The 13412-nt window shown below is 43.7% G+C and overlaps 1 protein-coding gene across 2 annotated transcripts in view; it reads left to right on the plus strand.

Annotated features, from left to right (window-relative positions):
* The window catches only part of TGFA (transforming growth factor alpha), a 93129-nt gene that overhangs the window by 31353 nt on the left and 48364 nt on the right, over window positions 1-13412 (plus strand). For both annotated transcript variants that reach the window (XM_006909509.3, XM_015587640.2), the window contains exon 2: window positions 1711-1764. In XM_006909509.3, the coding sequence (XP_006909571.1) occupies window positions 1711-1764 (54 nt within the window). The remainder of the gene's footprint in view (window positions 1-1710; window positions 1765-13412) is intronic.

Genomic DNA, 13412 nt, shown 5'->3' on the forward strand with positions numbered 1-13412 from the left:
GTCCAGGGAAACCCTAAGAGCCATGCTTCCAAAATTAGTGTCTACTGAGCAGCAAGAAAGAATTGCACAGGGAAGACATGGGAGTTTTACTAATTTTCGTTCCTTGCCCCCTACTCCCTGCTCCAGCTCGAATATCTGGTTCAGGACTTCATAGGAGCCTTTGGGAAATCCATGCCAAACCTCCAGTAAAAGTGGCCTGAAGTATTTGTGATGTTTCTCACTTCAAAGGCCTAAAGGAAAGTCGTGGGCATGATTGCTTTATCTGTTTTAAGTGTGTTTCTCTCCTGAGAACCAAGGGCTTCTATGTCACCCTGAGTGCAAGGGGAAAGGAGCCGTCACAACCTGAATGGCGGGCTTTGCCCTGGTCCTGTGCAGCGGAGGGGTCACAGCCAAGAACTCCACTTGTTTTGTGTGACTTGGTTCACCTGCCTTCCGGGCTAACTCATAGGTGTCCTGGCCTCTGTGTGGCCACTGTGGCATCACTTTGCACTTCAGTTTTAGGAAGTCATTCTAACTGAGTTTATGCTGATTGCATAACTCACAAGAGGTTCCTTCTTCATTGGAAATTTGTTGCAGTGTTTCCAGAAACCGCTAGTACTGTAATGTGAGGGTACCTAAGGTCATCCGCCAGCAGGGGTGGCTTCATCAGCATACAACCTGTATAGTCACAGGGTCGCACAGAGATGGGCCCCGAGCTTGGAGTTAATGCTGTATCGTTGCAGTCTTGAAATTCTTAGTAGTTTTATCTTTGACTTTGTGTCTTGTAAGTGAGGTCCAGTGGGGCAATGGAGTGTGCACTGGGGGCACGTGACCCCACCTATCACTGCCTCCTGCCCACCCTGGGTGGGTTCTTGCCCCTGCCATACTCCGACCCTGGCGGAACCTGGACACAAGAAAGGTTGGAGTTAGGTGCGTGCACCTGCAGTATCTCGGGTCAGGGTTTGGTGGCAGCTGTCCCCATCCAGAGATGACAGCTCCGAGGCATGTTCAGTGGGTGACTAGGTGGGCGTGAGCCTCTCCACTATCCCTGAACCAGGTTCCTGGTACATCCTGACTTGGAGGTTGTAATACCCTTGGGAGTCACCTGTCCACCTCTGGTTGGGGCGTTTGGTCCCTGGAAAGAAGAAATACCTGACTAGACTTCCCTGCCCCTGGCCAGGTCATGGCATAGCTGTCCAGCTGCTGGCCAAAGGGGAAACCTGGCAGTTGGTGGTCACATGTGCACTTGCATACTTTGTCACTGGGGGCCCCTGTGCCTGTGGGGGCTGTGCTCACCTTGCAATCATCCTCATACTTCGAAGAAAACATGATATAAACAGCATATAAAAAAACATGTCATATACAACAATGTAAATGAACTTAATGCCACTGAACTGTACACTTAAAAAGGGTTAAAATAGTAAATTTTACGGATAGGTTACCACAATAGACATATTTATAGGGTATTCAAAAAACAAAAAACACATTGACAGGTGGAGAGAGAGACTATGAAAGAAAGAAAAAAGCTTTATATTTAGTACATTTAATGGCACTGTTTTCCTTTTTGAACAAGGGGTCTCGTATTTTCATTTTAACTGATAATGTAGCCAGGCTTGACTGTTGGCCACCTGGTAAAACTACCCAGTCTTTACCTTTCTGGAGGTTTGCCCTCAAATCCTAAAAGTCGTATGCTGAACTGACTCTTACCTCTCTCCCTTCTTTCCCCCACAGGTCTTTTGTTGGCTGTGTGCCAGGCCCTGGAGAACACCACATCCGCCTTGAGCGGTAAGTCCTGCCCCCTCATCCCCTCGGCATGGGATGGCATGTGGGGCATGGGAAGGAAGCAGGCCATGGCTGGTTTGTGGAGCCCGTGCTCTAAACTTCCTTCTGGGGCCCTGAACCTTCTCTGCTCTTTGTCTCAGCGGTTAAGGTCATGATCCTGGGAGAGCTTAACTGGAGGCCAACTGCTTGCTCAGGGCTCACCCTCTCCTATCTCTCTTCAGACAATCACCGTGGGCCAGGGTGCTGCAAAACAGTCTGCAGGACCCGAGAGCTCGGAGTCATCCCCACTTTTCTAGCTCATGTATTAATCCATCCAAAGAAAAGCCCAGATTTTTTAACCCTTTCTTCTGCTTCTGCCTTGTGATCTTCATTTAGTTATTTTCTGATTTATCTTTTGACATTTGTAGTAATATTTTCTTTATTTCATTTTAAAGATCCTAGATCAACAGATTAGAGAGTTTGGGGAACGTAGGAGGCGAACCACTCATGGTCAGAGTACTACAGAAGCATCACTGTTACATTTGCACATTGCTTTTAGCCTTTGTCCATGTGCACTAATATTTTTATACAATTAGTCATAGTGAGGAAAATATTTTGATTCCTGCTTTTTAAATTCACGGTTTGGAGTTGTGCTTTTTTCCATGTTGCTAAAAAGTCTTAAAATTTATCCTTTTAAAATGTCATGATGTTCCATTAAAATTGACACAGGTAATTGAATTAAGCATTCACCATTGGATATTTATGTTGCCTCCAGCTTAAGTTACGATGCTACACCTTATACCTAGAAGCTTTTTCTTTCTTTTGGATTCTTTCCTTAGGCTATATCTCCGGGAATAAGAATAAATATATTTAAGACCCTTGGTACAAATTGCCGAATATCTTTCCAAGTGAATTTGAGCTGATTTGACACCAGCAATGCATGAATCTGCCAGTTTCCCTCATTGACATGGAGGGGAAAGCAAAGTACCAGCAGGCCCTGATTTGTCCGTCTCCCTAGTCATTTCAGGGCCGTGTCAGTGCAGGGGGTGGGTGTTTCTTATGTATTCACAAATTCTCTAATCAACTACATGCTGTCATGGTACTTTGCTCTTCTGCTCTGCCAGACCTTTCCCTTCGAATACACCACAGGTGATACTGCCACTCCCACAGGGTACCACTGCTTCTGCAGCCCCACGGTCTCCCCTTGGAACTGTTATCTTTGATGTTCTTGAACGCTTAACTGTCCACTTGATGATCCATGATGCCACAGAAGAAAATGCCTCTCTTCTCCTGTGTTATGCTTTGTTGGGGCTGAGGGTGGAAAGGTGTATCCATCCCAGAGCAGTGCTTCGGGGGTCCAGGGTCTACCAGAGTCTTCATAAAGCAGTTCTTTCACTTTTTAATTACCTCCCACATCACAAAGGGCTCAGATATAAATATATGAGGAGGGGGATAGCTTAGTGATCTCCCACTGTACTGTTCTCACAATTGTCCTGACCTCTTTCCTGGGGTCCATTTACCCCCAGAAGAATCCTCAGCCCCTCCTGGTCATCACTGTAGTACCTGTTAGGCGAAGGTGATGCTTGCAGATGACAGGTTGCAGTGATGGCAAATGCTGAGGCTACCATCATGGGTACTATTGGTTATTTGATCTTTCCTTCCAATCGCCATCCATTCATATAGACGTGGAAGGCCTATGGGTGTTGTACCTGAGCCTGTTCCCTCAGGTACGGTGTGTTGAGGTTTTCCAGTCTCCTCTGGGCAGACATGGGGAGACCTGCTATATATACTCAGAACAACTGCCCTTGCTGCAGTGGTGGCAACCTCTGTTCCATCTTTCCTTTCTGGACGTGCTTCTGTGGAAATGTCTCCGATATGAACGGGTACCTGAGGCCCACTCTCCTCATTATGATGTTTCTTCAGGGAACGGTAGTTATACCCTGCTATGTTGCATATCACCCTGTAACAGGCTGAATGCCACCCTATGACCCAACGTGGTGGGTGAGAGCAGGGGCAGTGCCACAAATTCTAGTGTCCAGGGGGCTTTGAGATCTTGGAGTTGGTTGGTGGTCTGTGGAGAAGGGAAGTGGACAGCCTATCTGTCCTCTGCAATGATCTATTTGACGGGTTACCGAGCTATGGGACTTATGCCAGAGAGGTTAACGGACTAACTCTTTCTATTTTTATTAATTCTCTGTTCTGCCCCATTGGATCCAGACATGAACCCATGGGCTAGGAGACAAGTCCAAAGTGTGATGACTGTGTCATAGAGACCCTTCCAAGGTCTAGGGCCTTGAGACTTAATCTGGCTTCTTTGCTTAACTTTCTCTTCCTTTAGGGTGAACTTCCTGTCTCCTAGAAGATTCTTCAGGCTCTGGTAGGCCTTGACCACCACCATCCCTATTCTTTTCTCACCAGACATTGCTGAAATCCTGTGGTGGATGCAGCTCAAACTGGGGACCACCCCCACCAACCACACTCACTACCCCAGCACTGGAGTGGCTACCCCAGCACTGGAGTGTGTGTGTGTTTTAACTCTTGGCTAATTCAGTAATTAAAACTATTTGTTAATGTTCATTATGGAAATCTTTACATATGGAAAAGAAATAATAGTGAAATCAATTCCCATATACCCATCACCTAGCGTCAACAATTAGCATTGCTCTGCCATTTTTCTTTTATCTATTCTCCCATAGTTTTTATTTTTCCTTTTGCTGGGATATTTTAAAGCAAAGCTTATTTCTCTTGTGTATATTATATCTAACAGATGAGGACTTTTAAAAACAAAACCATAGTTCCATTATACCAACAAAAGCAACAGTAATTCTTTCTTTTTGTCAGATGCTTAAATATGAAGGGTGGATGATGCTGCATTCGATTTTGTGGCACTTCATTTAATTTTCGTTTCCTTTAATGTTTTCACATTTTTCTTTCTACGTGTATTATTTTATATTAAGGTGAAAACACTGTTTTTGTAAAATGCGCTCATTTATATACTGGGTGATTGATTTTCACATCTGCATCCCTTCTAACCCTTTATGCTCTGGGTGTTGGTGGGCCCATTTACTAAATCCAAGAACTATCCATTTAGATGTAAAGATGGGTCATTTTAGGACCAAAGCCATAAGGAGTTGATGAGAATGAGAATAATGGATGTAAGAAGGATTCGATACATTCCTGAATGACAGTGCTGGAGCAGGAAGACTGCAGGCATATTCAGGATTAAACTTAAACATTTTGAGGGAACAGCATAGAGGAGAAATTGCAAACTTCATGTGCCAATCAAGTGCGGTACGTGAGCTTAAAAGAACAGGGGCTGATCCCACGTGGCTTTCCTGTGCTCTTTGAAAAAAAAAAAAGTTCCATGTTCTTATTATTTGACAGTTAACTGGCCTTTCTTTTTGAGGTTTTATTAGTTTCTTCCTCTCTGTTAGATGCCCAGATATGGAGGGTAGATGATGCCAGAGGCATAGGAAACTGGCATTATTATCATCAGCAAATGCTTCTTAGACATCCACTTTGTGTGGGACTTAGAGGGATACATGCCTTAGATGGTTAGGTTGGGAATCCTGGGTGTTGGGCCGATCTGGTCTGTTTTACTAGGTCCCTGAACAAGTTATTCATCTGGCTCCTGTTTGGATCTGAGCTTCCTCATCTGTTGGACTTGAATCAGGAATAGCCTGTTAAGATTTTTCGCATGACCTCTCCGATAGATTGGTGGAGACTACTTGGAGGGCTTTGTTGAGAAGGATTATGAGGTTGCCTTCGGGCTGTTAGGAAATAAAGTGATCAATTGGCAGTGCTTGCCACACACCCAAGGTAGGGAAGTGGTAGTGTGACTGCCATGTATTTAATTCTCTTGGAACCAGACGCTATTTTACATTCAGGTCCCTACAGTCTAGTTGCTGGGACTACACAAAGAGGCAGTCCCTCTCTGTCCTTGTCCTCAAGGATCCCACCATATAGGTGAAAAGATAGCGTGAGAACCCATAATGTGATAACGACATAAGGCAGCCTGGGCTGACTGCTTAGTGCATGATTTAGAAAACAATTGCTGCTGGAGCGAAATCAATAGTCAAAGGGTTAGGACAAGAAAATTTTATCTGGTTGTCGATTTGTGAAGCATGCAGGGAAACATTAGCTGGAGGCAAGGTGAGGGTGACAGCACTTACAACTTAGAACATCTGTCATACCCTCCTGAGGAAGGAGCTATGACCTATCTTCAAAAGGCACCTTTTAATATCCCTTAAAAGGGACAGAATGCACCCGGTTAAGTTTTTGGGTGGCTCCTTGCTTAACTCTCCAAAATGTTGCACAGTTCCCAGGCTGCCCGTCTGGTTCTCGTGTTTTCATGTGACTCGCTCTAATGACTGAGGGGTGTGGTGCGGGCCTTGCTCGGGCACCTGGAAACTGGGCGCCGGGCTTCCCTCTGCTATCTGCCTTGCACGATCTTGATACTAAGAGCGGCTCTTTAAACTTCTGAACTACTGCTCCTTGCTCTAGCCCGTGTCTAATGATAGCCACATAGAGTTGGGGAATGTTTAAAGGCTTACTTAATTTGGTTTCATGAAAGAACGTGGAAAATTCACAGTGGCGTTATTCATGGGGAAGGTCACCATTAGCTTGCTTGGGGAAATCGTGGTCAGATTTCTGTGGGGACATTGAGTTTAACTGTATTGAGAGGGCAAGTTTGGGCTGGAGGTGCACAGAGGGAGGGCAAAGCAGATTATAGGAAAAGGTCTTGGAAAGCGTTATTTGTTTGGAAAACAGGTAGAACACAGGTCAGCCAGCAAGCCACAGATCTGTTTATTGCTCATCTCACCAAACAAAAGCTTTTCAGAATTGCAAACTGCTTCCTCATTCCATTGTCTGGAGTTTTCCCACGTGGAGCTGCAGTCATTCTAAAATTAGAAGGCTCACGTGTACTGCCCAGGTACACGGTTCACTGTTCCAACTGTGTCTACAGCACAAGACACTTTGTGTGTCTTAGTTTGGAGATAAAAGCACATATATCTGTGTGTGCTGGGACTTGCTTCTTTGCTTACAGGAATGTGGAGCCTCAGGAAAAAAGAAGGGATTCTCTCTTTTCCTAGAGTTTTTCTAGAGTTTATCCTCGTCATCCAATTCCTCATTTCACCTACTTTTTGCAAAGGAAACTGCTAGGTCAGAAGAAAGGTCTCTCAGGGTAGTAGACAGGCCATAGAATGTGGAAACAGGGACCATAATTCTGACTCACTAGCCGTGTGACTTTAGTGTAGTTCTCTTAAATCCCCCTGAACCTCAGTTCCCCACCAATAAAATTAAGGAGTAGGACTAAGGCAGTGTCTTTTCAAACTGAGTCACAAAATCACTTTAGTGGGTCTCGACTAACATTTTTTAAATGAGATTGAATAGCTTAAAATAGAGAATTTCAGAGTACATTACGTAAAGGAAGGACAGGTATTGATTGTTCCATGATACTCTCGTTTTAGTTATTAATGTTCATATATAGGTATTCTGCATCATTTTACTTCTATAAGCTGTACCCACATTGCATTCTTTATAATTTCCAGATTTGATTTCTTTAGTGTAAGAATTTAGACACTTGCAGAGTGCCATAAATCTTTCTAGACCTTTCAATACCCCCATACAGACTCTTAGACTTTTATAGTTGTTCTAGTCATCTCTAATTTGACAGCAGTTCTTTTAATCTACTCACCTTTATCAAACAAGTCTTTCCAATACTCAACTTATAATAGAAACAACAGCTCTTTCCTTATGCATAGGCATGTCATTAGTTTACATAATAAGTAATTAAATTACGTAAATACAATAATGAGTGCAATTGACATAAACAGGCTTGGGAACAAACACAAATGTCCTCTTGGTAAATATACAGCTTAACTGGTAAAAACAGAAAAAGGGTTGGTAAACTAGAATAGCCAATTAGAGTAGTCAACTAACTGAGCTTTTGCATGCTGAGGGCATTGATCAAGATGCTTTAGCAAAGGAAAGGAGAGGATGGATTGAGTAAAGCAGGGGCTCGGTGTAAGTCAAGCTCAGTGAAGAGAGCATCTACGTCTTTGAAGGAAGCAAGGCAAGTGACGCACCTCATGGATTTTAAAAACTCTAGACCTATGGAAGCCATGCTGTTCTCTCACTTTTTAGTTTTTGACGTTTATTTAGCACACATTAATTACTCTCTCACCTGAGGCATTGTGCTGGGACCCACAGGTTCATATGAGAATTAAACATGACCCCATTACAGGGCATAGGGCCCGGCAGATAATGTTGATTTTTACATATCAAAGTAAATCATAGACAAAGCTGTGATCTACCAAGATGAAGTTCTTTGAAGAAAACACCTGCTTCTACAATATCCTGTATACTTTCAATTCTCTTTGTTAAATTGCATCTTGCTCAGTATGACCCATGGTGCTGGGCTGGTTTTCCATCTGATCGATCACTCTCCTGGGCTGTAGCTATCATCTGTGAAGTGGGCAAAGAGGGTATCTCTGCCAGGATCCTCGTATTGCAAAAGCAGAATTGACCACACATCACATCAGCCTAAAGGGGGCTTGATTTTAAAGAGTCGGCCCTTGGAGAATCTACAGCAATCCTGAGCAGCCTGGCCATGGGGCATGCAGGAGCCAGGGTGACTGCAGATATCTTGGCTACAGCAGTTTGTGGCCATTTACTCTGTACCTACCATGAAAATAATACCAACTCATTTTAGTTATGTGCCTCTTAGCTCAGAGTCTCAGGAGAGGATCAGATTGGCTTGCCTTCCTTGGTCCAGTGGTCACCTAGCAACTTTGGCAGGTTTGGGAGGGGAAGGCTGCAGGATAACAAGATGCCTAAGTGCAGCACAGGTCTTGAGCAGGGCAGAGTCCCTTATTAGAGCTGGAAGAGGCAAAGACCAGCATCCCTAATCCAGACTGATTCATTATATCGTTCATTCAATCAACACATATTTATTTGAGCACTTATTATATGCCAGGCCCTGATCACAACAAAGGGCCTGTTCTCAAAATCCTTCCACTCCCCTAGGAAAGACAGATATATTACATGTTTAATCTATCAAGTTGGCATATTTCTGAGAGCATCAATACTGAATGTTAGAGTGTGTGAGATGAGATGGCCACATATGTTGTTAAGGAGTATATGTACTGCTTTCTAGGACAATGGGTAAGCGTGGCCCAGAAAAGTGCACTCTTAGTCCTTGACCACATTTTACTAAGTCCCGATGGAATTCACCCAGGAACTTGGGCCATCACCTTGAAGCATCCTCTTTTTTGTTAGCCTTACTGTAATGAACACGGTGGCTTTTGGGTAAAGCATCAGCTTTGTTTTCTGAGAGCCCAAGCCGAGTTTGGGGAACAGGCTGAAGTGTCTGGTTATTTACTAATGAAGGGACCTTTAGATATTTTAATCCAGTCAGGTTCGGGTATCCTCCTTAGCAGGCTCAACAACTGTTTGACTTACTGATTCATTCTGAGTCTTCTTAGCTTCCTGTCTTCAAAGTTATGATCCAGTTCCCTTATCAGAATGCGTAATGGAAGGTGATCTCACACATCTGGCCATTTTATTACCAGGTTGCACTGACTAAAACGTTTCTTAAATACCAGAACATACCAGCACTAAACAAGGAGGGGAAATGGATAAGATGAAACAAACTGGAGGGCCTCAGTTCTACTCAAGACACATTGGGAACTTCCATAGCCTTTTTTTGTTTTGTTTTTGCTTTTGTTTCCTTTCATAGGTTTTTAATTCTCCATGCCATTAAAAATTAGGTATACATCTTAAAGCAAAGCATGGACACATACATGTGTCTATATGCATATGCATGTGTAAGCATTCCTCTGGGTGTATGCATTTGCGTATATAAGCTTTTCTTTAATTACATGTTCTTAACACAAAACCGTGGAATCTTCCCTTATACATTTATTCTTCCATTCAACGAAGACTGACTCCATTTCTACAATGTGCTGAGTACCAGAGGAACAACTAACACATCATTTCTGCCCTTAAGAATCTCATCTTCTTAGAGCAGAACTGTCTGGCTAACAAATAATCACGATCTCATACAGCACACGGGCACACGTGCTGTCGGGTAGCTGCACAGGTGCCATGGACGGGGAGAGGGAACCCAAATTTGTTCTTTGGGAGGTTTCAGGGAAGGCTTCTCAAAGGAAGTGACTCAAACTGAGTTTTAGAGGCCGAGATGGAGTTAGACAGGCCGACTTTGGGGGAGAGGACATATCTCGTAGGAGTATGAGGTGAGGCTGGAAGAAGGCAGTAGCCAGCTGAGGAAGACTGTGCATGGTCTTTGTTCTGAAGCATATAGATTATTATTATTGTAAATGTTTTGTCTAAATTTAGTCACAGATAGGTGCTTCCTGAAATAATCTTTTCACAGATTTATCTAAAATGGCTGTTACTAAGTTTATGAAACACAGGGGACTAAACCTATAAGGCTCCAAAGTCACAAAAATCCATGTGGATAAAAACACAGTTCTCCCACTCTTTTGCTTTATTATGTATGGTGTTCCCTGTTTGCCAGCTGCCTGGGGTGTATATCTAATGGGGGTGGTTACCAGGTTACAAATTCTCACGTTATTCTCAGAGCTTATGTTTTACTTGATTTCATCTTCTCATTAGCAGGGAAGGGAATTATGCCTTTTTCATCTATTTAAAAAAGTTTAGCTTGATGGAAAGGTAGCTAAAATCATTAGAATCTGATGGCACAGTGGTTACAGTAGAGTCTAGAGCCCGATGGCCTGGGTTCAAGTCTTAACTGTGTCCCTTGGGGACTGTGGCCTTTGGCGAGTTACCTAACCACTATGTGCCTCAGTTCTCTCATCTGCAAAGTGGAGATAACAGAGCCTACCTCATAGGGTCATCGTGAGAATTAAACAAGATGACATATGTAAAGTGCTTGAACAGTGTCACATGCGTACTAAGTTCTATTTGTTATATCAATCTTTCATTTCGATTTACAAAGAGAGAAAGAAAGCAGTAACATACATGTAAGAAATGGTATCTGAAAGACCAAGAAGACCTCAGCCCGTTGGTGGCAAAGATATGGTTAGAGCTGAAACATGTAAAAGGCCTTGACGGGGTAAGCCACACATCTCGATGCTCAGGAGTGTGGGTCAGAGGATCCCCACTCTGCCTGTTGGGAAGTGGTCTTATGGAACCTGCTACTCCAGCAAAGCCAAAAAGTTGAGCTTTCCTGTTAGAATTACTGTACCCAAAGCAGAGGAAACACAGTCTGCCCCTTTAGTAACAGTTATGGGATACCTGGGATGTTGTTCTCTATTGTGAGCAGTGAGATTTAGGAGGTACAGAGAGCAGTTGGAATCACCATGTGGAAAGGTTGGCAGCCGGGTGAGGCACCAGAGGGCGGAAAAAGAAGGTCTCAGCTCCCTGTGGCGGGGGCTCGGCCCATGTCACAGAAGTACAGAGTGTGAACAGCACGGTCACTTGCTGAGGAATTCACGTTCCCACTTGCTACGTGGATACCCCCGACACTGTTTAAAATAAGGTATAAATGGGTTGCTTTTCCTTCATGTGAAGGGTTCAGGGAGAGGTTGATCACATGTGGGGACTATTTATAGAGATTTATATGCGAAGAGTTCACTCCTAATTCCCTTTTGATTCTAATGAATTGAGAATCTAAGTGAGAACACAGGTTAGAAATGTATAAAAAATGAGAAAATAATTAGATAGTTAAACTAAGTATTCCTAATTGAGAAACTAGAGCTATTGGAACTAAATGGCTTTAGGATTAACCACCCAGGTGACAGATGGAAGAAAATCATATCTTTTCAAAAAAAAAAAAAGCAAAAAAAACTTTTTAGAGACCTTAGGGAAAGAGGATATTATACTGAAGGACTCTTCGGTCCAATTTGAGTTGACTTTTCTTATTTTTTTAATATCATGATTGAATGTGAGGGCTCACTGCAGAGGGCTGTGCTGAGCATCAGAGATAGACAAGACCAGTCTCTGCCCTCAGAGCCTTTTAAGTGATGGGGGTGAGGAATAGACCTGCAAACCATTACAACAGAATGCAGCCCATTCAAATATTGAATAAATGACTGAGTTATAAATAAACCGGTGTCAGGAAGGGCCAGGTTGGGCCGTGTTCTGCCTGAGGAAGCTGAAGTGGGCACCCCAGAAGAACGCATTTTTAATCTGGGTTCCACCACCATGGACGGACGGCCTTCTCAGCTTGGTAATCCACTTCAGCAAGGACAGGAGGCTTGAAAATGTATATTTGGAGGATCTTGAGTGGTTCAGAATCCAGGATCTCTCATCCATGAACCAAAGAAAAACAATAGAAGCTTTTTGAAGGAGGAGATGTGTGACCTAGATCTTAAAAGACGAGTCGATATTCCCTAAGCAGAACAGGGGCAGGTAACATGAGAAAGCACTATATTAGACCACTGGGCTAGAGCAAAAGATTGCGATGAGACTGAAGAGAGATGACCCAAAATTTCATTGCCTTAATAGCAAAAGTTTAATTCTCACTCAAAGTCCATTGTGGACCCTGGGTGACTCTCCAAGGAAACTGAAGGTGCAGGTTAAACCTCTATGTCAGCAAGTGGGATATAAAGTCTAATGCCAGCAGTTGAACACTGTCACCCAGATACGTGTCACTTTTTGGAGTTCAGATTTCATTGCCTGAAGCAACTCAGATGTCCATACCCAACTACAAGGAGTTGGGGAAGACCAAGCCTTCTGTGTGCCTAGATACAGAGGCGTTCATATATTGGTACATAAGCCAAAAGCGAATCTCTGAGCTGGGGCCCCAGTATCTACATGTTTAATTCCCTTGCTGATCCACATTCACACTAAAGTTTGAGGACCGTTGGGTAGGACAGGAGTTCTCAAAGTTGGCTGCACGTTAGAACTATCTGGGGGGTTTTGAAAATACACGTGCCCTGGTCCTTCCCTGAGAGATTCTAATTTGTGGAGGCTGGGGGTAGGGGTTCCGCCATCAGGCCTTTTCCAGTCTTCCCAGCAGATTCCAGTATGGGGTCAGGGTAGAAAACCAGTTTTAGGGAAAAGAGCAAGAGTCATGGAATTCTGCCTCTAATACTGCCTGAGCCTCTATTTGTATATGAGTCAATGGCGGTGAAGATCAAACAAATGTGAAAGTAGTTGTCAACTACAATATTGAACAGATATTAGCTATTATTGCACATTGGTAGGTATGGACTTTTATAGAAACTGGATTTGTGTACACTCCTACATACAAATGATGTTTGTCTCCCTTCCCCAAGAAGCCAGGAGAGGAGAAAAAGCATCTTCCATACCTTCGCATCTGTCTCCTTTTATAGACAGTCAGTGGGTGGTTTCTTCTCCCTCCCCATCTGTTTATCTTGGTGATGAAGGGGAGAATAAAAGAAGGAAAAAAAATCTCTTTCTCTGTCTCTTTTTCTCTCCCTGCTCCAAAACCCTTAGCCTTTATTCTGCCATTGCCTTTCCCAGGCCCCATTCCCATCACTCTCCCTTCAACCTGAGGCCTGTGCCTTTCACCTCTAATCCCCCACGGCCCTTTCTCCAACCTCTTCCTATAGCCCATTCCCCACTGACAACCCAGTCCCGTGCTAGGACAGATAGCAAGTACCTGGGTGAGGCCCCTTCCTGCCTTCCGATATGTTGAGCAGCATAATGAATCTATATTA

The sequence above is a fragment of the Pteropus alecto genome, unplaced genomic scaffold, assembly GCF_000325575.1.
Source record: "Pteropus alecto unplaced genomic scaffold, ASM32557v1 scaffold131, whole genome shotgun sequence".
NCBI classification, from domain to species: domain Eukaryota; kingdom Metazoa; phylum Chordata; class Mammalia; order Chiroptera; family Pteropodidae; genus Pteropus; species Pteropus alecto.